The 24,308-nt window shown below is 38.2% G+C and overlaps 1 protein-coding gene across 1 annotated transcript; it reads right to left on the bottom strand.

Annotated features, from left to right (window-relative positions):
- LOC148849303 (protein FREE1-like) lies at window positions 1–24,308 on the bottom strand. Its single transcript, XM_088949188.1, has 10 exons — window positions 23,071–24,308; window positions 20,784–20,870; window positions 20,229–20,360; window positions 9,605–9,736; window positions 6,396–6,461; window positions 6,158–6,268; window positions 5,011–5,103; window positions 3,184–3,217; window positions 491–561; window positions 1–366 (listed from the first exon to the last, which is right to left on the bottom strand). The coding sequence occupies exons 1-10, from the start codon at window positions 24,034–24,036 to the stop codon at window positions 289–291; spliced, it is 1,770 nt and encodes a 589-aa protein (XP_088805314.1). The 5' UTR covers window positions 24,037–24,308; the 3' UTR covers window positions 1–288.

Genomic DNA, 24,308 nt, shown 5'->3' with positions numbered 1-24,308 from the left:
TAAATAAACACAAACAGCATACCAACAGATTGACTGTTATAAAAAACATGGTGTATGATGCTCTCGCATTACATTCAGATACACAAGGGAACTAAAGAATTCCATTTGGACAACACGCATTCGGAATCAACAGGTGGTGATCATATATACAAACTCCATGAATCTAGATGCTTATTGACAGCAGAACCATACTGAAGAACAGAGGGAATTAAGAAGAAAAATTACTTTTTTGTATCAACAAAACAAACTGCCGCTGGGATCATGATGTGACGGTGCTCAAACCGGGGATCAATGAGCACTCACAAGAAATGGATGCTGGCAGACTCCACATTCTATGGTCTCGGAACCAGAGATTGGAACCTGAACCTGAACAAAGACAACAGCAACAAGTAGACTTAGTTTGTTTTGTTACCTTTATTCCTGCACATGTGCACGTATTTCAAAAAGAAAAAATGAAGGAACAATGCAAACAGGCCAAGAATTCCAAAACCTGGAGATGGACAGTGCAAGTGGGACAGGCAACTTCTCTCATCCGCTTCCCGGATCCATCTGACTTTGAACCTGCAGAGTAAAATTATTTGAACAAAGGCCAGAAAGACGTGTCTTATTCTTCCAATTTTGAGGCTCAACCGCATGCAAATTGTCATCAAACTATTGTGAAAAACTTGCAGAAGGCATATAGCTAGACCTTTGATCGACAATATAAGAGGATCAAGACCCAAATCAACCCAGATACGGCACATGTCCCGTGAAATTAGCTCAATAGGACTTGAGCTATTTTATTTGACAATCCAATCTTATTGAGGCAATCCAAATTTAATTCCATGAGTGGATCAAATATGGATCCAACCGCAATCCCATCCACTAATTTGAGCTATTTTATTTGACACCCATTCTATATTGTAAGTTGAGGTTAGGTTTTTTATTTTTTTTTTAAGGATTTTTGTAATTTGAGCTATAGATAGGTTTTTTTATTTGACTTGAGAGATTAAATAAGGTTTTATTTGTAATTAACGATTTGTTTGACACCCATTAAATATTGTAAGTTGAGGTTGGGTTTTTTATTTCATTTTTAAGGATGTTTCTATAGATAGGTTTTTTTATTTGATTTAAGGCATTAAATAAAGTTTTATTTTTAATTAATGACCCATTTATCTAGAAGAATGGGTCCCACACTATTTGTTATTCTGTCTGATATTCACAACATATGCTTATGTAGTAAATTTGATTTGAGTTTCTTATTTAATTTAGTAAATTAAATCAGGTTTAATTTGTTATTTATGGCCTATTCCATTAAAAGAATGAATTTTTTATAAGACCCTTGAGTTTTTTGAAAAGGCCTTAACCTCTCTTCAACTTTGACCTGCCCTTAAACCTCCTGACTTTTGTTATTAAGGGACTTATAAATCTCCCCTTTCGTTACTTTACTGCCAGAAATCTAACAGCAACCGCTGATGTCATGGATTTAAACATATTATAATGCCAAATTTGCTCTTATGTAAAATCATCAGGTGTTTGATGACTGAAATACCCTTAAACCTCTCTTTACCCCAAAACGGGTTTTTTCGTGGTAAAAAATAAAATAAAATACTAAAACATATTTACTTGTATTAACAGTTCAAGGATAAGTTGGAATTGGGAAAAATCTACTAACTTGATTGGAGGAATTAGTATGAGCATAACAGACATTTAATGTCTCTGAGAACTTAAAACAGTGTTTTAAAAGAGGCATACACCTGGAGGCGCGCCTCCAAGTGCTCCCAAAACGCCCTGAGGCGTATGCCAGAGCTGCTGACACCTCTGAGGCGTATGCCTGATGCATTTTTTCATGAAACGTGCTAGAGGCATATGCCTCATGCACATCTTATATAAAAAGACAAGACCCCCCCCCCCTTTTGAACTAATGTTATGCATCTTTATTCTTCATAATAATAAAAGATTTTTATTAAAAATAAAGAAAAAATAAGATCCCCCCTTCCTCTTCATCCTCCTCCCCTTCCTCCTTTTTCCTCCTAACCCCTTACGCCTCCTTGTGTTCAGGAGGCTTATGCCTCTTGTGATCTGAACTACGCCTCACACCTCTAGTAGTGGAACGCCTCGTGTCACACCTCCGTGTTTTAAAACATTGCTTAAAAATAAGTGAAGGGGTCTCTAAGTCCCTTTATCCCCAAAAGTCAAGGGAAGTTTAGGGACAGGTTAAAGTTCAGGGGAGATTTAAGACCTTTCCAGGAGGTTTAAGGGATTTGCCTTTTTTTTAATAGGCATAAATGCTTCTTAAGTGAGTACTTCTGAGTGGAGTTAACTACTCCCACTTTTAAGTGAAAAAAAATCACTCTGGATGCTCTTTCTCAAAATGATAGGTTGCCATACTTCTGAAGTAGAAAGCCCTCTGGTCTGAGCTAAGGGCTTTCTTTTTACATCTACTTAAAATTAATATCCATATATTAGTAAAAATAAGTGAAGGGGTCTCTAAGTCCCTTTATCCCCAAAAGTCAAGGGAAGTTTAGGGGCAGGTCAAAGTTCAGGGGAGATTTAAGGCCTTTCCAGGAGGTTTAAGGGATTTACCTTTTTTTAATAGGCATACATGCGTCTTAAATGAGTACTTCTTTTGAGTGGAGTTAACTACTCCCACTTTAAAGTGAAAAAATCACTCTCTGGATGCTCTTTCTCGAAAAGATAGGTTGCCATACTTCTGAAGTAGAAAGCCCTCTGGTCTGAGCTAAGGGCTTTCTTTTTACATCTACTTAAAATTAATAGCCATATATTAGTAAAGTCCTGGATAGATAAATTATTTTAAGCCATTTCATTCATGATATACTAGAAGTAGAACAAATTTATTTTTATTCTATTTTACTAATATACAATTTTCTCATCATTTTTTAGTTTAATTTCTTAATGGTATTCATCAATATCTAAATCCAATCCAATTCTGATCTAAATTAGAGGTAGAGGGATGGGATTTAATTAAAATCGAAACATTAATGAGTCAAATTTGGATCTAGGCATAACCTATTCAATTAGATCTATCTGCAGTCCTTTAAGTCAACTCAACAATCAATAGTGCTCACAGCCCAAATGTTGAAGACATTGCAAACAGCAATGACAACCCAAACCCCAATATGGAAGGAATAACCACCCAAAAAAAAACATTATACTAGAAGTAAAATTTTCACCATTAGTTACCTGATGATACCCTACGATTTTTGTCCATCTCCTCCTGTAAAAAAAAAGGTCATCCATAAGGCATGAACTTATAAAATCAATGACAATTTCAGGATAAGATGAAGTCCAGAGAAGAGACAGGAGCAACCATGCAAGATTGTGATCCTTTCAGAATAGTGGCAAGTAAAAGAATATCCCAAAATATGAACAAATAAATAAAGATGGCACAGCTATTACGAGTCCAGGTCACCTGCCCACATAACGTGTTCCAACCCTCTACCAACACAACCATACACCACAATCTTATACATGGTGGGTCCCACTTTTATGGTGGGCCACGGTCTCATGGTGAGATGTGCGGTGTTAGATCAAGTTGCTAGAGGGTTGGAAGGCATTTTGTTGGCAGAAAATCTCAACTTGGCTATTGCAGGCTCCTTCCTATACTTAGAAATAGGAGCCAAATCAGATAGTTGTATATAGCACTGGCAGTTTCTTTTAAACAATAACAAGCCATGATTTCCTAATTCTTTAGATATACAAACTGTAATTCACCAATGTCTATAAATCTAAACCACCAACTATCATCTGAAAAAAAAAAAAACAAAAGTAATGGTGATGACAATAAAAAGGTCAGTATCCAATGTTACTCCTAGCTATCTAGTGTCTTGGGAGGAGTAGACTGGATAAGGACCTAACCTTTGGCTTTTTCGCATAATGTGGCCAATCTCCGACTTGTCAGACCTAGATTTTACCAATGCACCAAGCAAGGGCCCCTTAATAATAATAATAATTTTTCTTAATATTTGCATATGGAATTAACCTATACACTTCAGTTTAAGAGAGACCACTTTATGCATAAAAAATGCCAAGCGTTAGATTGATATCCACCATTGCAGTTCTACACCCCAGGTCAACATAGCTCTACTTAGAATAAAAACAACCCTTATAATAAAAAATTCACTGGTGGACGTTTTGTTGAAAGATGTAGATTTAAACACCTCAAAAAATGGAAACATCAATAGTGAAGTAGCAGGTAGCAAAAGCCTATCAGAGCCATCTATGAAACCCCTCTCATATATAATGCCAGCATTAGATTAGGCACCATAAAGAATTTAAACCACAAATGGAAGACATATCACTCCATAACCCGTGTACATGCAAAAATACTCTTCACATTTGTCCTTTCTTTTTGGTAACAAGTTTTATTAGATACAAAATACAGTATAACAAAGGCATCTCAAAGAAACAGCACAAAAGTGACAAATACAAACTTACATTTGTAAATATAAAATATGAACAAATGAAAGTCCATCAAATACAAATTCCATTTACTAATAAATAACATATAAATTCCATTGAGCTTCTTTAAAGAATTTAGTTCTCGAATTTTCGAAGTAGCTTAATAGAAATATGTTGATTAAGAAGACTAGTCATAGTTAACATGACAAACTGCTATGTAATATAATGGTACAAGTGCCTGATCAGACTCATGTAAGATTGCCCAATTTCATATGAATACCATAATATGAATAGACAATATTTGTTGTTCACTGAGCCTTAGGCTATGTTTGGTTTGAAGGAAAATGTAGGGAAAGGTAAGGGAACCTTTACAAAGCTTGTATAGGTTTCCTTACCTTTCCCTTCCTTTCCCTACCTTTTCCTTCAAACTAAACACAGTGTTAATGAACTAAGGGTAACAAAGAAAATGAGATTTTTATCATCAATTAAGACTTAATGAGGAACAGTAGTTGATTAGTTAGTAGTGCAAAACAGTGGGCATCAGCACCAGAAATAAACAAACAAATTTTGCATGATATATCAACAACCCAATTGCAAACTTGCAGTCACCTGAAGCTTCCGGGCAAGATCCTCATGGCTATGCAACCCAACAGGTTTGCTGGCAGCTTCTCTTGCACTACTTAGCCTTTGAGTCACTTCTGCCTGCAGCAGAATATTAAACAATTAAATTCTTTTTGGTTGTTCAACAGATCTGCATATAGTATAGATGCAGAACATGGATACTATCAGGCTGGAGTGGCCTGATTATAAGTTGAACAGTTCATTCATGTATATTTCTAAATCAGACTTGCTGATTCATTTTCCAGGGGAGTAAGAACATAGGATCTAAGTGTAGGGAGCAAACCAGCAGTTTCAACCATGAGACTATGCACTCCCTATGCCATGCAGTTAAAATCAATGACAGCATGTATGATCTGTACTTGCTTTTCTGCATTCAATTAACATTTCAACGAGGGAGATTTTACAGTTGTCATTCATATTATTACTCTTGATCACTGTAGCTAATAAAAAAGTCAGAAGATTCATGAAACAAAATCATAATTACTAAAGTCAAGTTTTCCACTTTCTCTTCAAGCTATCGCAAGTCAAACTTGATTGTTTGTAAAATGAAGCTAAAAGTTGCAAGCATAAAGCTGTTCCCAATACCATGCATAAATATTTGCTTTAAAACCTTTAACCCCCAAAGAGAGTGGTCCACTTCAAATTTTAGAATTAAGAACATGTTTTCAAAGTTAGAGAACAAATCAACCCACACATAAATGTTAACAGTAATCTCTCGGTATAAGATCAAAGAATAAGGTCAACAACGAAAAGTTGGTTGGTTGCTAAAATCTCCCTGAAGTTCAAAAGCAACACTCTCATCATCATCTAAGCCTTATCCCAATTATAGGGGGTCAGCTTCAAAAGAAACTGTTTAAACTAATGATCTCCGTCTGGTTTATCACATTATTTTGGACAGTGCATAAAATTGGGGCTTTGACAGTGCAATGACATTGACAAGGAGACAGAAGATCTCCCATCTGGAAAATACTAAATGGTCGATTCTGAATCTGCATATCAGTGACATGTGCTTAAATTCTGTACCACCATCTAATCACCCAAACAGATTTCCAAACAAACTTGACCACCTTCTTCTCATAAATTGGGAGGTATAATAGATAGAATGAAGGCGTAGACAATAAATGATAGTGCATACCATGCATTGGTCACAAACTCGTACTGGCTGAGCTTGCTCATCTGCAGTGAGAGCAATTCTTCCATGGGTACACTTGTCACAGAAAATATCCCCACAATTCCTGCAATGGTGCTGAAATTATAAAGAAATAAGGTTAGCATATGGAAAGTAATACAAGTGCCCCTTGAAGCCCCAAATTGCTCCAAAGAAATTAATGATAAATAGACATTAAAGTGACGATCAATGCATAGATTCATACCCTCCGCACAAAAGCTCCAAAATCTGTCCTACAAGCTGTACACTTACTAACTGCTTCATCAGGAACCTGTTTGACAAGGGAGAAAACAAGCTCAAAGGGTTATTCAGTTAAAACTAACAGATCTAGTGCTAGGTTACTATGCTGAGAAAAGAAAGCTTTAGCTTTAATTCAACAACTAATATATAACCATTCTATCGTACTTCTGAAGTGGCAACTAGCTTTGCAAGCAGTAAGCACCTAAATGCATCATTATCATCCTGTACAGGAATCTTATCCATCATTTCCACTGAATCCAGATCACATCTTATGATATGAAAGTGGGTTTCAGATCTTTTTATCGCTACTTGAATCCATGCCCCCCACCCCCTCCCTTTAGAAGAAAAGAAAACAGAAAGAGCAACCCATCCATCAAGTCACTCATGAGTAAAGCTCATTCATCTTCCTTACACATGACCAAACCATCCTCATCTTATTGATGATGATGATGATGATGATGATCAACAACAACAATCTATAATTTATACCGAAAGCTAATGGAAATCATTAGTTCTTGTAAAAGCATAGACATGTGAAGCACCAGACACCAGAGACAGACGGGCCCAATGACCAACCCAGATTATCAAGTAATTCAGAACAATTTGTAGGAGCAATATAGGAAAAAAACAGTGGATGACAGCTGGCCACCTAAGATGATGTGCCATAGAAGATTCTGGAAACTTTTACAAATTACAACACCAGGAACATATTTAGTTGGGTAAACGCATTTACCCAGGGAAGTGCATTTACCAATGTTCTTTTGTCAAACAATTTACCCAGGTAAGTAAGAATTTCTCTTACCCATGTTCTTTTGCACCTACCACTTTCCCAGGTAAGTTGGTTATTTTTCCCCTGTTACCACTTTTACCCTTGGGCCAAAATTAATAATTTTGGACTTTTTTAAACCAGTTTAATGGGTAAAATGGGCTCCACTCATCCAGTAAATGATTAGGCCCAAATATTCTTGTGGGTTTGTAATGATTTTTAAGCCGGCTTGTAGTTTTTTCGGTGAAGAACTCACCAGAAATGTCACCTGCACCATGAAATTCGCCGGAGAGGTCTCAGTCAGCCACGGGTGAGAGAGGGGTTGAGAGAGAACAGCTATATTGATTTAGTCCCACAACCATTTAGGTAGCTCCCCCCCACCCCCAGCCCATGGGAAAATGGTTTACCCAGCTGGGAGAAGGGAAACACTTACCTGGGGAATTGACCCAAAAATTTACCCAAGGGAAAATGCATTCTATGTGGGCCCTATAGTTCTCTGCAAAAGAATAAGGGAAAATGCATTCTATGTGGGCCCTATAGTTCTCTGCAAAAGAATATCAGGAAGTTGGTCCTGAAGTGATGGCTCTCTTTCATGGATTAAGACTTGCTGTACAAGTTGGAGTAAGGAAATTAGAAGCGGAAGGAGATTCTCAGTTAGTCATATCTTGGTCCAAGAATATCAGATCAGCGCTCCATGGAAATACAGACATGCTTTTAGAGAGATCGACACCTTGGCAAAGAGATTCAATTCCACTTTTGGGTGGATAAGAAGGTCTGCAAATGGAATGGCAGATGTATTGGCAAAGCAAGGAGCTGATAGAGATGGCTTGTTTTGGCTAATTGTAATCTGATGTACATTTTTGAGAATTCTCTGTAACTGTAATTTGATAAGTTCCTAGGGATGACATCCCTGTCATCATTTGTACTGTTACAATTTTCTTGAAATCTAATAAATTAATCTTTTCTTCTGATCCAAAAAAATTATGGGGAAGTTGGTCAGCCATTTAGGAAGCTTCCCCCATCCACGTCGATGGGCTTACAGTTCTCTTCCAATAAAATGTTACAAGTATGGTAGATAACATCATGTTGCATGCCAGTGGCTCCATATAATAAAGCAATGTTTGAAAAGACAGGTGTGATGCAAGGCCCACTACCTAGAGGTGTTAGGCGTATTTCACAATGTAAGAGGCATAAGCCTCCTTAAGAGGAGTGGAATGAGGAGGAAGAAGAGGAAGGAGGATCTCATTTTTCCTTTATTTGTAATAAAAATCTTCTATATTAAGAAGAATGAAGATGCATAGCACTAGTTGAAAGGGAGCTTTGCCCCCCCCAGCCGGCCCACCTGCTTTCTTTTTCCTTATCTTTTCTTCCCTTCCCTTTCCTTTTCTTTTCTTTCTTTTTCTTTTTTTTTTCTTCTCTTTCTTTCTTTTTCTTTTCCTTTCCTTTTCTTTCCTTTCTTTTTTCTTTTTTCTTTCTTTTCGTTTTGACTTTTTATATGAAGTGTGCATGAGGCATACACCTCTAGCACGTCTCATGAAAAAAGCGTATGAGGTGTACACCTCAGAGGTGTCAACACCTCTGGCCTATGCCTCAGGGCATTTTGGGGGCACCTCGCCTAGAGACGCACCTCCAGGCGTACGCCTCCCACGCCTTTTAAAACACTGCAATAAAGTTTACTTTAAAGAAAACTAATTAAACATACCAAAATAGAAATATGATTAAGTCAACTCAAGAAAGATATGTTCCAAATATTTGTGATCTGACTCAAAAACTAAATACATGATTACCCAAGTTTAAACATTCTGACAAGAATCTGGGATCAATTAAAGAAGCTCATGGAATACAAGGGTTTTCCCCATGCATGTACCTTACATTTAAAACACAGATGGCAGCATCATAGGAAATCCCAACTCTAAAGCTTTTGAAACTATGAAAAGAAATTAATTGGAAAGCCAACTTCAAAGAAATTAAAAAGATGGCAGGTATACAAACATGAAAAATGTGTTCTTTATGTATAATAATTATCATCATAATCTAAGCCATATCCCCACTATATCCTGTTTTGCCATCCACTCTGGCCAATGCCATATCCATTGTTAAAAAAAAAAATGTGCTCTTCATGTATGTATATTGTATAATGTTGGATGACGTGGGAAGCATGGTTTCTCTCACAAACCACCTTATTTGTGCATAATACATATACAACATTGTAGTACTTCCAAATGTATACAACAAGACATTATGAAAGAAAAGACAGATAAACATTCTTAGTTGATAAAGAAAGCTATAAACAACCAACAACTTCTGTGAAATTGTGAACAAAATTCAATGCAAGAAGATTAGATTTTTAAACAAGAGAATCTAATAACCAAGAGAATGTTTTAGGCACAATAACTTTGCAATCTTACCCAATGATCTTTTTCCTCATTGCCAGGCTTTATCAAGTTCATCCAATCAGCAAAACCTTTCTTTTTCTCAGTATACTGTTCGGCAAACTTCACAGGTTCAGAGGGTTTGCTTTGTCCACCCATCTCCTTAAGCTACATTCCAAAGAAGAGTTTAGCATTAACTATTATCAGATGAGAGAAAAAAAGACACGTTTTATAAACAAAGCAGACACCAATGAAAGAAAATCATGAAGACAAAAATATCAAAATACCACACAGAAACATTATACATTATTTAGGAAAACAGAAAGCAGGAACTTGCTGATACAATTACTAAACAGGGGACTAACAGGGAACAGATGACAGGGGGTAGTTAGCAGGCTATCAGAAAGAGATGACAGGCCATGGACTACTAAACACATAATAAGAGGATATAAAGTGCTTCCAATTCAAACCAATAGCTCATTGACTTGGGTTCCTAGATCTGTCAATGTCACTGCGAATTCTCTTGCTAGGGAAGGAGTGCTCAGAGGTGAATTAGTTTGGATAATGCCAGATCCAAATAAGGAGATGACAAATATAAAATCTGCTCTTTCAATTTGAATTGTAACTTATGTGGTCAGCTTCTGCTATTGTAGTAATCTTCATCCTAACTTATAGATGAAATACCTTTTCTTCATTTAATGGAAGTTCATATCTTTTGCTGATTATTAAAAAAAATAACAAAACAAACAGAGACTAATTTGGCATCCTTTGGTTGTGTAAGTACACGTAGTTTACCATCACCAGGATTATGACAAAGATGCTGAAGGAAGACCATATGGAGAAATCTCGATCGGGATACCCCCGCAACAGTACAAAAACACTATCGAAATGATGAAAAGCTCGTACACTTGCGATGAGTACACAGCCACCTAGGACGAGCGATGGGCATTAGGGGTGTCAATCGACCAATTTTGGATTGGATCCAATCCGATCCAAACCTTATCAAATCAGATTTGGACGGTCCACTATAATTATTGGATTGGGCCAATCCAAAATAAATTGGCCCATATTCTTATTGGTCTGAATTGGACCTAAACCAATTTTCCAATAATCCAATCACGAGGCCAAATCCTTGTCCAATTTGACACCAATCAAAACTGAAGCCAGCATAAAATCACTTTTATGAAAGTACCTATATGAAAGCTTTTACGAAAACATTTTTATAAAAACACTTTTATAAAAGTAATTTTATGAAAAGTACTTTTACGTAAACACTTACAAAAATACTTTTACTAAAGCACTTTTACAAAAGTCCTTTTATAAAAGCACTTTTACAGAAACAGTTTTATAAAAGCATTTTTACGAAAGAATTTTAATAAAAACAAGTACTTTTATAAAAGTACTTATACAAAAGCACTTTTATGAAAGTACTTTTATCAAAATACTTTTATGGAAGCACCTTTACAAAAGTGCTTTTTCAATGCCAAAAAGGCATATTTTTGTAACTTTCAGATTTTCTTCATTTTAATATACTTCTGTAATTTTTTATAGGTTCTATTTTTTATATAATTTTTGATATTTCAATCGGTTTGGATTGGATCCAATCCGGTCCATTTACATTTTAAGGCTCCATTTGGTTTGTGGGATGGGAATGAGAAAAAGGGAATATTCCAAAAATATTCCCTTTTCTCATATTTGTTTTGAGGGAAAGAAGGGGATGGGATGAGAAAAAAGTGGGATGCGAGATCCCAAAATCGCGGATTCGGGGTCGCACCAAAACAGTGCGACCTCGGTGAGAAAACTCGAGTTTCCATCTCCCTCCTCCCTCCCTCCCGTAGACCATGTCGAAGGTCCCACGCACATTAACAGAGAAATCCAGCAACACAATCCTATTCAGCGGCACCAGCACAGGTGTCCGACACAAATGCCACCGCCAACGTAGGGGAATCAACACAATAGAAAAAATCCCTCGCAATAGCCAAAATCCAAAGCAGCTTCCCTGTTCGGATAGAAGAAGTCGACACTGAATGGAAACTTACGAAGGAATCCACTGGTACGCCACCGCCGCTCTCATCATTTCTGGTTCTGTGGTGACAGAGTAGTGGAGATGAAAAACGAAGAAGAAAAAGAAGCAAAAGAAGAAGGAGAGAGAGAGAGAGAGAGAGAGAGAGATTAAAGAGGGGATGCGCAGATCTACCGCCGCTGCAACTTGCAACAGCAGTGACGAAACGGAGCGAGAGAAAATGGGGGAAGAGGGGAAGAAGAAGGAGAAGAGAGAAGAAGATCAAGGAGAGAGAGCGGGGGAGGGAGGCCGGAGATGGGTTCAGATCCGCCACTTCTCTTCCTAGTTGCCACTTTGTTCGGTCAAGAGGAGGACGAGGGTGAATAATGGATTCCTTCATAAACTTCTCCCCCTTTTTACATTTTCCCATCCCATCCCATCCCAATAAAACCAAAAAATGGAAACTTAAATTTTTACACTTTCCCATCCCATCATATCCCATTTTTTCCCATCCCACCCAAATCTTCACACAAACCAAACGAAGCCTAATGGATTGGATTGGATTTGGTTAGTATTGGATTTGGACTGGATTGGGTCCAGTCCATTTGTAAGTGGACTCACATTGGACAGGATCGGATTGGACCAAATCCAGTCCAATTGACACCTCTAATGGGCATGAAACGCCTTCCAGGATTTGCGATAAGCACAAAGGGCTATCCAAGACCCACGATGACCATAAAACACCTCTTGGGACCTGTGATGAACAATGAGCATCACCCAAGGCTTGCAATGGACATAAAATAACATTGTCAGTCTAAGACAAACCCGATACACAACTAACACCTTGCGATGGACACAAAACGATAGTCCATAACTTTAATGAATGGTAGAATGATCCTAAGGCCAGCAACACCCGCCTACGAGAGATCAGCATTCCTTCCAGTCACAGTGAGCTATGACAAGGCGTTTTGAGGATAACTAATGAAATACTCGAACACGTTAGCCAAATCAAGATCTTATCCTCGACATGTGTCAACAGAGGAACCTATAAGGGGATGTAGCCTACATGTACCACATGAGAATCCTTAGGAGAAAGGAAACCGTGTCCTTTAAGGATCTCGCTAGACACGTGGCGAAACCCCATTGGTGCTCCGTTAATAATTGATGTAAAGATAAAGACCCCTTTTCCTAATAGGAAAGGTCTCCTTTTAGATCCTTCTCCTTATAGCCTTATGCTTCTCTTTATAAAAGGGGGAACAACTCTCCCCCCAAAGGGACAACCATATAACTCTGACCCTAGAGTTTCTTAGGGGACCTCTCTCTTATCATCCCTTCTTTGCTCTTCTCTCACCGTCCTCTACAACTAGTATTCCTCCTCGTGCTCTATCTTTCTTGTCGTCCTCTCCAAACCTTCAGAGACTTGACCAACCTTCGTCGCCTTACCACAACACTTACAAATTGTTGCCTCCAACTTGGGTGGCTGACAGCATTGCATGGACTCTCTTTAATGGTTGAACTGTTGATGTCCACATTGAACACGCATTATTACATCAATCCATAGATTCATGAGGAAATTTCTAGCTACCGCTTCCCTTTTCCTCCTTGCTTATTTCACAATACCTAATAGGTGATGAACATCATGTTTCATAAAGAATGCTACTTAAATAAAAATAATAAACTTCTAGACTGTTTCCTATAGGTACGCAATATTAGAATGCAAAATAAATGGACTATATTAATATTAATTACTTCTCTATAGATGTGTCTGCTAGTCCATGTTTTCATCTTGTCAAGTCAAACTCCAAGATAAAATCTCGATTTGTGACGGCTGATGATTATGGGCCCGTTTGGCAAATCTTTTTGAGAAGATCTTCTTGTAGCTCTGATAGTTAATAGACGCATTGGGCTTTTGACATAAGATCTGGGCAGCCCAAAGATCGTTTGGCAAGTGTGCATTTTTCCGTGCGTCTTTTCAGGTCTTTCCGCGCAAGATTAAAGCGCGAAAGACGCGAAAAGCTTCATTTGAAGCTTCCCGAAATCAGCCTGAAATGGGCTTCTCGCATTTTTTCGGCACCGCATCTTTTGGCGGCTAGATCTTCCGTGTGCCAAACGGGAATAGACCGATTTTCGGTCTTCCTAGAAACAACCGAAAGACCGCGCAAAAAGACGCGCCAAACAGCACCTATGCTTTTATATTATTATCATTTTATATCAGAAACGGTAACTTTCATTAGATATTTAATAAAATACATTGTCACGACCCAAGATAAGGGTGTTGACCCTTAGAAGAATGTTTTCAAATTACAGAACAGCCCAAACTAAGTTCACCCTAAAAGTTCCTTGCTTAGCCAAGGCATCGGCTAATCCATTTTCTGATCTCCTTGTCCACCTGAACCGTACGCCACCTCCCTTGCTAAGCAAGTTACTTCCCTCATGAGTTGATGATGTACCTAGACCCCCAAATTGTGTGACTAAATCCACCCAATTAATAATTTAGAGTCCCCTTCTGCCTCAATCTGGTATAGGCCCCATTGCTTAGCCAACCATAAGCCTTGGAGCAAGGCCAAAATCTCTGCTCTCAAAGAGTCTCCAACACCTATTGGACCAGAATAAAGTGCAATCAATCTGCCCTCCCTATCTCCGAAAGCTCCTCCCACTCCATAGGGACTCAAGTTGCCTAAAGAGCTTCCATCAAAGTTCAGCTTCACCCATTGTTGTGCAGGAGGGATCCATTGTTCCTTTATCACAGACTTCAATGAAGAAGATGTAAATCAGTCCTTCAGATCTGATAACTAAATCTGATTACAGCAGTAAAAGAACAGAGAAAAGATATTACAGCAGAAGGAAGAAGAAGAAGAAGAAGAAGAAGAAGAAGAGAAGGAGAAGAAAGTTCGATGGATTCCCTCCTCTCTACCTTAATCTTTTATTTAATCTCACTTTAAAAAAGACTAATTACATCCCTGCCCTTTAAGTGGGCCACCAGCACATAAAACACTTAAAAGAAACAAAAACAAGTTAACAGCCCCATAATGAAAAGGCCCATTAACACAAAATATAAATAGAACACTACATACATAAAGTATAAATAAGTACTAGGGCCCATTCAGCCCAGTCTCTCTACACTCCCCCTCAAGCTAAGCATAGATGTCAATCATGCCCAACTTGCTTATATAGTGAGTCAATTCTCCTTTTGGAATACCTTTGGTCAAGACATCAGCCAACTACTCCTCTAGAGCAATGAATGGCAATGCAAACTTCCCTTGAAGCAACTCTCTCCCATATAAAGTGTCTATCGACCTCTATGTGCTTAGTTTCGTCATGCTAGACGGGATTATGTGCAATGTTGATAGCTGCCTGATTGTCACAATAGAGAATGATCGGCATCTCACATTCAATACCCAACTCTCCCAACAGTGATCTCAACCACAATAATTCTGGCATTCCATGTGCCATTGCCCTGTATTCTGCTTCAGCTAAAGATCTGGCTACTACAGACTACTTCTTACTCCTCCATGAGACAATGTTCCCTACTACCAAAGCACAATGTCCTGAGGTGGACTCCTACCATTAATACATCCGGCCCAATCAACATCAGTGTATGCTTCCAACTTCATGTGTCCATGATTGGCAAACAGGATACCTTTCCCTAGAGAGCCTTTCAAGTAACATAAAATTCTTTCTACAGCTATTAAATGTGTATCTCTAGGAGAATGCATAAACTGACTAATGACACTCATTGCATGGAGATAACTAGCCGAATCATACAGAGAAATAGCAACTTCCCAAGCAGTCTCTGGAACACTCCCTTATCAAACAACATTTCACCATAAGTAGCAGAAAGCTTGTCATTTAAGTCTAGGGGTGGAGGCCAATTTAACATCAAGCTTGCTAGCCTCTGCAAGAAGATCAAGCACATACTTGCATTAAGAAATGAATATACCATCTTTAGATCTAGCCACTTCGATTTTCAAGAAATATTAGAGATCCCCCAAAATCTTTTATCTCAAACTCAATGTTAAGAAACCTTTTGAGCTTAACCACTTCTTGGGTGCCATTACTAGTATCTTGGGTGCCATTACTAGTAACAACATCATCAACATAAACAATCAAAAAGGTCACCAAGGAACTACTTCTCTTCACAAATAAAGTATGGTCAGATTGAGTCTGTGTAACCAAAAGAAACAAGGGCAACTCTGAATTTCTCAAACCAAGCTCTAGGAAACTATTTGAGACCATAAAGACACTTCTTCAATTTACACACCTTCCCTTCCATTTCCTTCCCATACACTCTTAGAGGTAAGGACATAGACTTCTTCATGTAGGTCACCATTCAAAAAAGCATTTTTAACATCAAATTCATGAAGGGGCCAATCAAAAGTAGAAGCTAGAGATAGCAGAACTCAAACTGAAGTCATTTTAGCCATAAGAGCAAAGGTCTCAAGATAATCAATACCATACATCTGAGTGTAGCCTTTAGCAACCAATCGAGCCTTAAACCTCCAATAGTACTATCAGAATGATACTTGATAGTGAACACCCATTTACAACCAACTGGTTCCTTCCCCTCAGGCAGGTCAACAATATCTCAAGGTATAGTTCTTATGCAAAGCATCTAGCTTAGTCATCATAGCATCCCTCCATTCTAGTTTGGATAAGGCTTCTGGTACGAACCTGTGAATTACATGAGTAGAAACGGAGGCAAGAAAAGAATAATAGGTTGGGGAAAGAATGTTGTAGGATAGGTGTTTGGAGATACAATGTGTTGTACACTTTCGTTTGCCTTAGCGAAAGGCAGTAGGAAGGTCAAGGTCTGGAAAGGTAGCAAATGGGTCAAAAGAAAGCTGACATATGACCTCAATAGTGATGGGAGGTGTAGGAGACTGTTGAAGGAGTGGAAACAACTTGCCCATACCTGAGTCTTTGTCTTTGGTACCACCTTTGGACAATAGGATGTGAAGGAAACGTGGGAGGATGAGCATCAGGAGGGGGAGCAGGAACATGTGAAGTTGACACAGTGGGAGGTGCAACAGAAGTAGATGACTCCACAGAAGACTCAATAGGAACTGGAAGATAAATAGTCAAGGACATAACAAGCGGCTCCTCATAATGCTCCCCCTTAGGATAAGTACCAAAGAAAGGAATAGACTCAACAGATGTGACATCCCTGGAGACAAAGCGGGTGCCATGAACCGGATCAAAACAACAATATCCCTTGTGTACGGAGGCATATCCTAGGAAGACACACTTATGTGCTTTAGGCACAAATTTGTGTCTCTAATGGTTCTGAACATGCACATAACAGGTGCACTCAAAAACTCGAAGAGGAAGAGAGAAGAGATCATCATTCGAGAAGAGACGACTAAAAGGGGTTTTGAAACCCAAAACCCAGGAAGGCATACAATTAATTAAATATGTAGATGTAAAGACAACATCCCCCAAAAATTTAGTAGGAACATGAGATGCAAAAAGGAGGCTTCTAGCAACCTCAACCACATGGTGGTTCTTCCTTTCCGCCACTCCATTCTATTATGGAGTGTAGAAACAAAAACTCTGATGGATATCCCCAAGGGCATCAAAGTAGAATGAAAGGTTCTTCTCAAAATATTCCTTAACATTATTAAATCAGAAAATTTTGATCCGAGGTAAGAATGAGTTCATGAAACTTTTCCACAATAAGTGGTACTTCATCTCGGGATCTCATGAGATAAACCCAAGCATAGCGAGAGAAATCATCAATAAAGATGATAAAATACTTGTAACTCCCATAATAGGTAAATGATATGGCCCTCACACATCAGAATGCACAATATGGAAAGCAAAAATAGATCTTTTATTACTCGTTGGATAAGATTGTCTACAATGCTTCGCAAGTTCACATGACTCACAATGAAGACTCGATAGAGAGATTCCCTTAAACATGTCGGTAAACAAATGACTCAAAGCAGAAAAAGATAAATGACCAAAACGTAAATGGCATAACATGACTCGATCAATAGACTCTGACAAAACAGACTCCAAAGCAATTCCATTAGGTGGTCCAAGAATTCTACCAGGTGTGTCTAGCAAGTATATTCCATTCGCCTCATGGCCACCCCAACCATCCTCTGCGACTTCAGGTCCTGAAAAATACAATGAGTAGGAAAAAAGGTTATGCTACAATTCATGGACTTAGTCAAGCTACTAACAAATAACAGGTTGGTATGAAGTTTGGGGACATGGAGAACAGAGGATTAAACAAGAGTGCCAAAGGCTTTGATATCTCCTTTGCTAGAGATGGAAGCAAGAAACCCATCTACAAGGGATATCTTCTCTCTACCTGAGAGGAGCTGATATGAACAAAAGAGGTTAAGTATACTGGTCATAAGATCCGATGCACCAAAATCAATAATCCAAGGGATTTTATGATTACCTAAAACAGTAGCATGATTCGCAGAAGCACAAGTACCTGAGTGAGAAAATGTGGATGAAGAGGTGTTGCCTAAAGGGTTAGATGTTGCAACAGTGGTCCCCAAGTGATTAAGTAACCTCCCATACCTTTAAAACTCTGTCTTTACTCAGTCAGTTGCTCCATAACCGATTTTTCTTCACTTTCTCTATTTTTGCCTACAGGCACTGTAGCAACATTTGCATTTTTAGGTTTCCCTATCTAACCACTCTTTTTGAAACTGTTGTTACTATTGTTTTGAAACCTGTCCGGGAGAAGTTCTAAATGGAATTTCCAACAAGTGTCCTTAGTATGCTTCGGTTTCTTGCAATATTCACATATCATTTCCTTCTTCTCAATCGACCCTTTCGGCTTTATCCCAGCATTTGCAAAGTGTTCTAAAAGTGGTCCCTGTAGCTATACTTACTTCCTACTATTTTCACTGTTCACTATAGAGTATGCTTGAGCAAGGGTGACTTCACCTCTGGCCAGAATATTCTACCTAGTAATGTCAAACTCATGGTTGAGTCATGTAAGAAACTCAAAACACCCTATTTTGTACTACCAATTTTCTAAATGTCTTTGCATCCTTGGTGCTCTCCCATACAACAGTCTCCATAACATCATTCTCCTGCCACAATGACTTCAACATTGAGTAGTAAACCGCTACACTCTTCCCCTGTTTCAGATTGTTCACATCACTCTTCAGCTTATAGGCTCTTACAACATTTAACTTCTGTGAATATGTTTCAGTGACACTATCCCAAATCTCCTTAGCTTGTCATCCAGAGGTAATGGTGGCTTATGTGAGGTTGCATAGAGTTGACTAACCATCCAATCATTGTGTAGTTCTCCTGCATCCATTTTTCATACGTAGAGTCTGTCTTTGTAGGTTTCTTCTTACTACCTGTGAGATACCCCAGTTTACCTCTACTACAAACATAAATCCGTATAGACTATGCCCAGGCTAGATAATTGTTCGATCTAGTTTAATTGTAGCCACTCCACTCAAAAAGGAATTTGTTGGACTAACCCCAGATACCAGAATCTGCAAAATTTCACTTCTAGATTGCTCCAAAACGAAAATCAAAAAATGAGTTTTTCAATCTTTATAGGCCTATCTTAGGCGAGCCCATTACCAAAAGGTTCAAGAACTAGGGTTTCACTACACCCGGCTCAATGGGAGAAAGAGAGAAGAGATAGTTGCTCCTAGTAGAGCTTCCCAATCTTCTTCAAACCCTCAACCGCCCCCTTCTAGGAATCAAAAGACACCTCCCAAGCCCTGAGCACCACACCCAATCCTTCTCCTTATCCTGTAACCTAAAATCTATCTAGTCAGCTAGGGTTTTGATCAAAAAGATAACAGCTTCACTACTTGGCACTCTTCGGCCAAACTCTAGTTCTTCAAACCCACTACCAACTAGGCAAACAGTCCTCTGATTGATCAGAAGCTTATCTCTCCATACACTCTTCTAATCAAGGGGTGTATGGGAAAAAAGGAAAAAAAAAAAAAAAAAAAAAGAAAAGGAAGAAATTGCTCCGATACCAAGATGTAAGTCAGTCCTTCAAATATGATAAATCTGATTACAGCAGTAAAAGAACAGAGAAGAGATTACAGCAGAAGGAAGAAGAAGATGGAGAAGAAGAAGAAGAAGAAGAAGAAGAGAAGGAGAAGAGAGTTCAATGGATTCCCTCCTCTCTACCTCATCCTTTATTTAGTCTCACTTAAAAAGACTAATTACATCTCTCCCTTTAAGTGGGCGGCCAGCACATAAAACACTTGAAAGAAACAAAAACAAGTTAACAGGCCCATTAACACAAAATATAAAGAGAACACCACATAAAGTATAAATAAGTACTACTGGTCAAAAAGTATAATAAGTACTAGGGCCCATTTGCCCAGTCTCTCTACAGAACAACTTGCCACAATGTTCCATCCTCTAAACAAGTCCTCAGCTGAATAGTCTTTGAATAAAGGAGAAGATTTGAGACAATGTATGACATTGATAGTTATGCAATCTTTCTCCTTAGATCTTTCAGCTCCTTGAAAGATCCTATTGTTTCTTTCTTTTATATTATTATCATTAAAAAAACCTTCACTCATTGTTAAATAAATACATATGTATATATTGTCAGATATAGAAAAACAGAAATACTATTGAGAACTATCCAGAAGAGACAGGAAGAACCATTGCATTCAACAAAAGAAAATATTTATAGTTTGGACTTCCTACCTGAACAGTTGCAGCTGTCACATTGTCAAGAATGGTATTGGTCGTGTAGCTGTTTGATTGTAGCCTTATGCGTCTTGGTTCAATGTCAACTGAGCTTTTGGACCAAAAAGTAAAAATAGACGAATCGATAACCTAAATCAGAAGAAATAAATTTCAGAACAATTCAGAAAGAAAACGACAGAATCAGAAAGGCATTCAGAAACATATAACCAAAAAGTTTGACCACAAGAATGCAACCTCCTAACTTCTCGTCAGTAAGTTAGCAAGAAACATAAATTTCCATACCCGTATACCAATACAAGGGTGTCATATCATGTCATATGCTTCAATTTCTAGTTTAATTTCCATATTCAACAGTTTCCAGCCATTAGGGCTACAACTTGGGCGGGCAAGGGGTAACATTTGTTAATCTGGGCGGCCCAAGCCTAATGTTCTAAAATTCTTTAAGTCATGTACCCAACATGCAACCCTACCAGCTATGTCCTTGCCATACCTGATAACATTGTTCATAATAACTAACTATAATGTTCAAGGTGTATAATGCATCTGACTTACCTCCCATCTTGTCACTGTCTCAAGTGGGTATATCCTCAATGTCCGACTTGAACTTGGGTCAAGCATATGAATACCATCCAAACCAATCTGAAAAGAAATGTTTTTTTGATAAATCACTGATAAGAAAATAATAAACCAAACATTCTTTGAAAGTAAGAGTTTATTATACAAGGTCACAAAGAAGGGATAAATGAAATACATTAATATGTGAGATGATACTAATAGATTACAAGAAACCAAAACTTTGGGGCTGAACCAGAAAAAATATCTTCTATAAGCAATAACACTATAATAATTACTCCATGCCTCCAAGAAACAAATTTAACTTCACAGACTTCCCTGTCATTCAAACATTGGTGAGTGATGAAACAGACAAATCAGAGGTTATGTTAGACAATTACATGGATAAATAGTTGATCCCATTGTTCGAGGAAGAAATCACTGAAGCTTGGCAACATTTTAAACTTTGACCCAAAATATAAAATCATTATATTACTCCAATAAGCATTCAACAGACCACAATTTCATTTTGATCCATAGATAGGTTAAAGTGAACCACAGGTTATTGGATCAAAAGAAAGACAGGTCAAATGTTGATATCATTGAAGGAGAAATTTTGAAAAAAATAAAATAAACTAGAAACCCTTTTCACTCTGATCCCTACAGTGGCACCACAGAAACTAATTGGGTATTATGGCCAACAAGGTCATGCTGTTGTACAATGGATAGGTTGAGGAAGTGATTGGTATTATTAATCCTTCGGTAGGAATATACAAGGAAATTATTGCAATAGACAATAAGTCATTCAATTCAGCCACTTCCTTGTTGTCAAATAGCCCCTAAGACTAGATTTACTATAAGATGTAAATATAAGTGCTGTAAGTTCCTAGAAGCAATTCTGCATCATAATCCATGTGGCAAAAAATGGGTAAGGATCAGATAGAATCATAGAACATGCTTTTTAGGAGATGAAGTTTTTAATTGTAATCAATGCTTGTATAATGGATACATTATGAAGGATTAGATGAAAAGAACAACAGGCAACTCTATGAAAACATAGGTGGAGTGGTTTAGAAAAATTCCAAATAGAGGGCAAGAATTTGTACAGGGGTGTAAATAGTCATCTAGGGAAAGAGATAAAGATATGACAGGGTACATGGATGATTTGGATCTGGGGAGTGTAATGAGAGGAGAGATGCAATTTTAAAACATACAAAAAAAAACTAGAATATAACAATAGTAAGTGAATGCTTTAAAAAAAAAAAAAAAAAGAAAAAGAAAAAATGTCTAGTGGTATTTAAAAGCATATCAAATACATACATACATCATACATACATATACATTGTTTTAAAGCTGTACTTTTGAAATTTAAAAGAGTAGAGGGTTGAATTTTGAGAAGAAAAAGAAAGAAAGAATAGAAGTATACTCTCTCTCTCTCCCCGCACTGCTGTTACTTTCCATTTTAAAGTTTTATCGTATAAAATTATAGCCGTCTATAGTTGCTAATTTAAATGAAATTGCTCCAATAAATACTTATTATATTAGTATTGTTTAAAAATATTCAAATTGATATATTTAAAATACATTTATCTTTTAGGTATAATGGTTTTCCATGTTTTTGAGAGGAAATTTATTGTTCTTAATAAAGAGAATTGTTATTTTGAATTAATATGCATGTTGAATGTAATACAAAAATAGGGACCAAGAGAAAATGTAGTTCTTTATTTTAAAAAATTCTCATTGTCCAAGTATTGCCTAGCGCCGGTCTAGGCATCCCACTGTCCCCAAGAATTGCCTAGTCACCTTGACAACTATGATTAGAAATGCATACAGCATTGAAAAGAAAGCTAAATGAAAAGCAATTGAGGTTAAGTTTCTGTAACATGTTCCTTCTTTTAATATTGCTCAAAATCAACCTTCATTGCATCCAACAATTCAAGAATTGACTGAGAGTGTAGTTGAGTTATTGTAACATTTTCTTCCTAATTTCTCTCGCATTGAGGAATGTGAGATCAATAGTTGTTACGTCTGAGGATACCACAAATTCAGCATCTAAAAGTCATGCCAAGGGCAACATAAAGGGAAACGAAAACATAAAACAAGCATTTAAGCTATCTGAATAAACAAAACTGAGTAATCTGAAATTCTAAATGTAAATCATATATGAAGGTTACGTTAACTGACTAACTGACTTGATTAAGAATCATCTATTCTAATTCCCCAGACTGCAGTATTTGCACGTGTCAAATGGATACATTTAAGCAGCAATGAGGAAATAGCTACGAACCTGGCAAAGAACATCCGTGGTGCCCAGACTTCCACCTTCTGGCAAAAGCTTGACCCTGAATTTCAGAACGCCATTCTTCACGTCTTGCTGCGTCTCCGCCTTTGGAACAGCTCTCACAATCTTAGTAGAAACCGCCTGTTCCTTCCCAGATGAGAAGTTGATCGACCTACCATAATCATCGAAAGCCAACAACATAGACGACTTGGAGGCAGTGCCTCGAGCACTGTATGGCTCGACCTTTCCCCCATTATAGGCATAAACACCGTTTCCAAGGCCATCGTCACGAAGCCCATCCCGATCATAACGAGGCTCCGTTCTATTCTCGTAGAAATCTGTCCCCAAATCGGAATGGTTTCGGCCGTATACGCCTGCACCTCCATATCTACCAGAATTATCATCGAGGTAACCTCCCCCATGATCGAATTTCACGCTACTCTCGTAAAGATTTCCATATACGGGCGGTGGGGGTGGCACCGAAGAACCAATTTGACCATATGAATAGGGCGCAGGGAATGATGAACTGAGATTGGGATTAGGATTAGGAGGAATTGAAGGGGAAGGAGTATAATTTGAAGGCGTCTGATGCTGATCGTATGGCGGATAATAAGCCGGTTGCTGGATCGGAGGTGTGAGTGACGCCTGTGGCTCTTGCGTATGAGGAAAAGATGGGAAGGTAGAAGATTCAGAAAAGGGAGCAAATGATTGGAAGCTAGGGTTTTGTGCGTAAGAAGGAGCAGAAGGGGGGATGTCGGGGACAGGTTCGGGATTCTGTGAATACGGAGGATACCCAGATGAAAAGCCTGAGTAATCTGGCGCAGAACAATTGGCAGAGAAAGGGGGAGCAGAAGCACAGGTCGGATTTAGGGAATTAGGCTGGAGATCGTTAGGGTTAGGGCTAAGGTTTTGAAGATGAGGTTGATGGTATTGGTGGTAATAAGGAGCGCTGCTGAAATCTCCCTGTTGCATCTCCAAAATTCAGGATCTTCCCTCCGGATACACAACGATTGATGGAGATTGAGAGCCGTTCGTTATTTCAGCCTGGTGGACGTTTGGTGCAGGGCAACTCAGGTAATTCGAGCTTCAGAATTTCAGTGGGTAGATGAAAGATGAATATGTCGTGAGAAGGGAAAGCAAGCTTTTCGCAATGGGGACACGAATGGAATATAAATATATAATGTAGCGACTCTTTTTATTCGTTAATCGTTACACGGAATCCCGCCAAAAGGCAGTGGAGGTTG

The sequence above is a fragment of the Nelumbo lutea genome, chromosome 6 (assembly GCF_056320005.1).
Source record: "Nelumbo lutea isolate HS-2025 chromosome 6, American lotus-T2T, whole genome shotgun sequence".
Classification (NCBI taxonomy): Eukaryota; Viridiplantae; Streptophyta; class Magnoliopsida; order Proteales; family Nelumbonaceae; genus Nelumbo; species Nelumbo lutea.
Note: the sequence above shows the minus strand (reverse complement) of the source record. Positions and strands in the feature narration are given on the sequence as shown.

Excerpts from the sequence above, each read along its gene's own strand:
- LOC148849303 (XM_088949188.1), bottom strand. The coding sequence starts at position 24,036 with ATGCAACAGGGAGATTTCAGCAGCGCTCCTTATTACCACCAATACCAT. Across the intron at positions 5,104-6,157 it reads GAGTTTGTGACCAATGCATG|GCAGAAGTGACTCAAAGGCT; the intron begins GTATGCACTATC and ends ATTCTGCTGCAG. Across the intron at positions 562-3,183 it reads AAATCGTAGGGTATCATCAG|GTTCAAAGTCAGATGGATCC; the intron begins GTAACTAATGGT and ends TTTACTCTGCAG.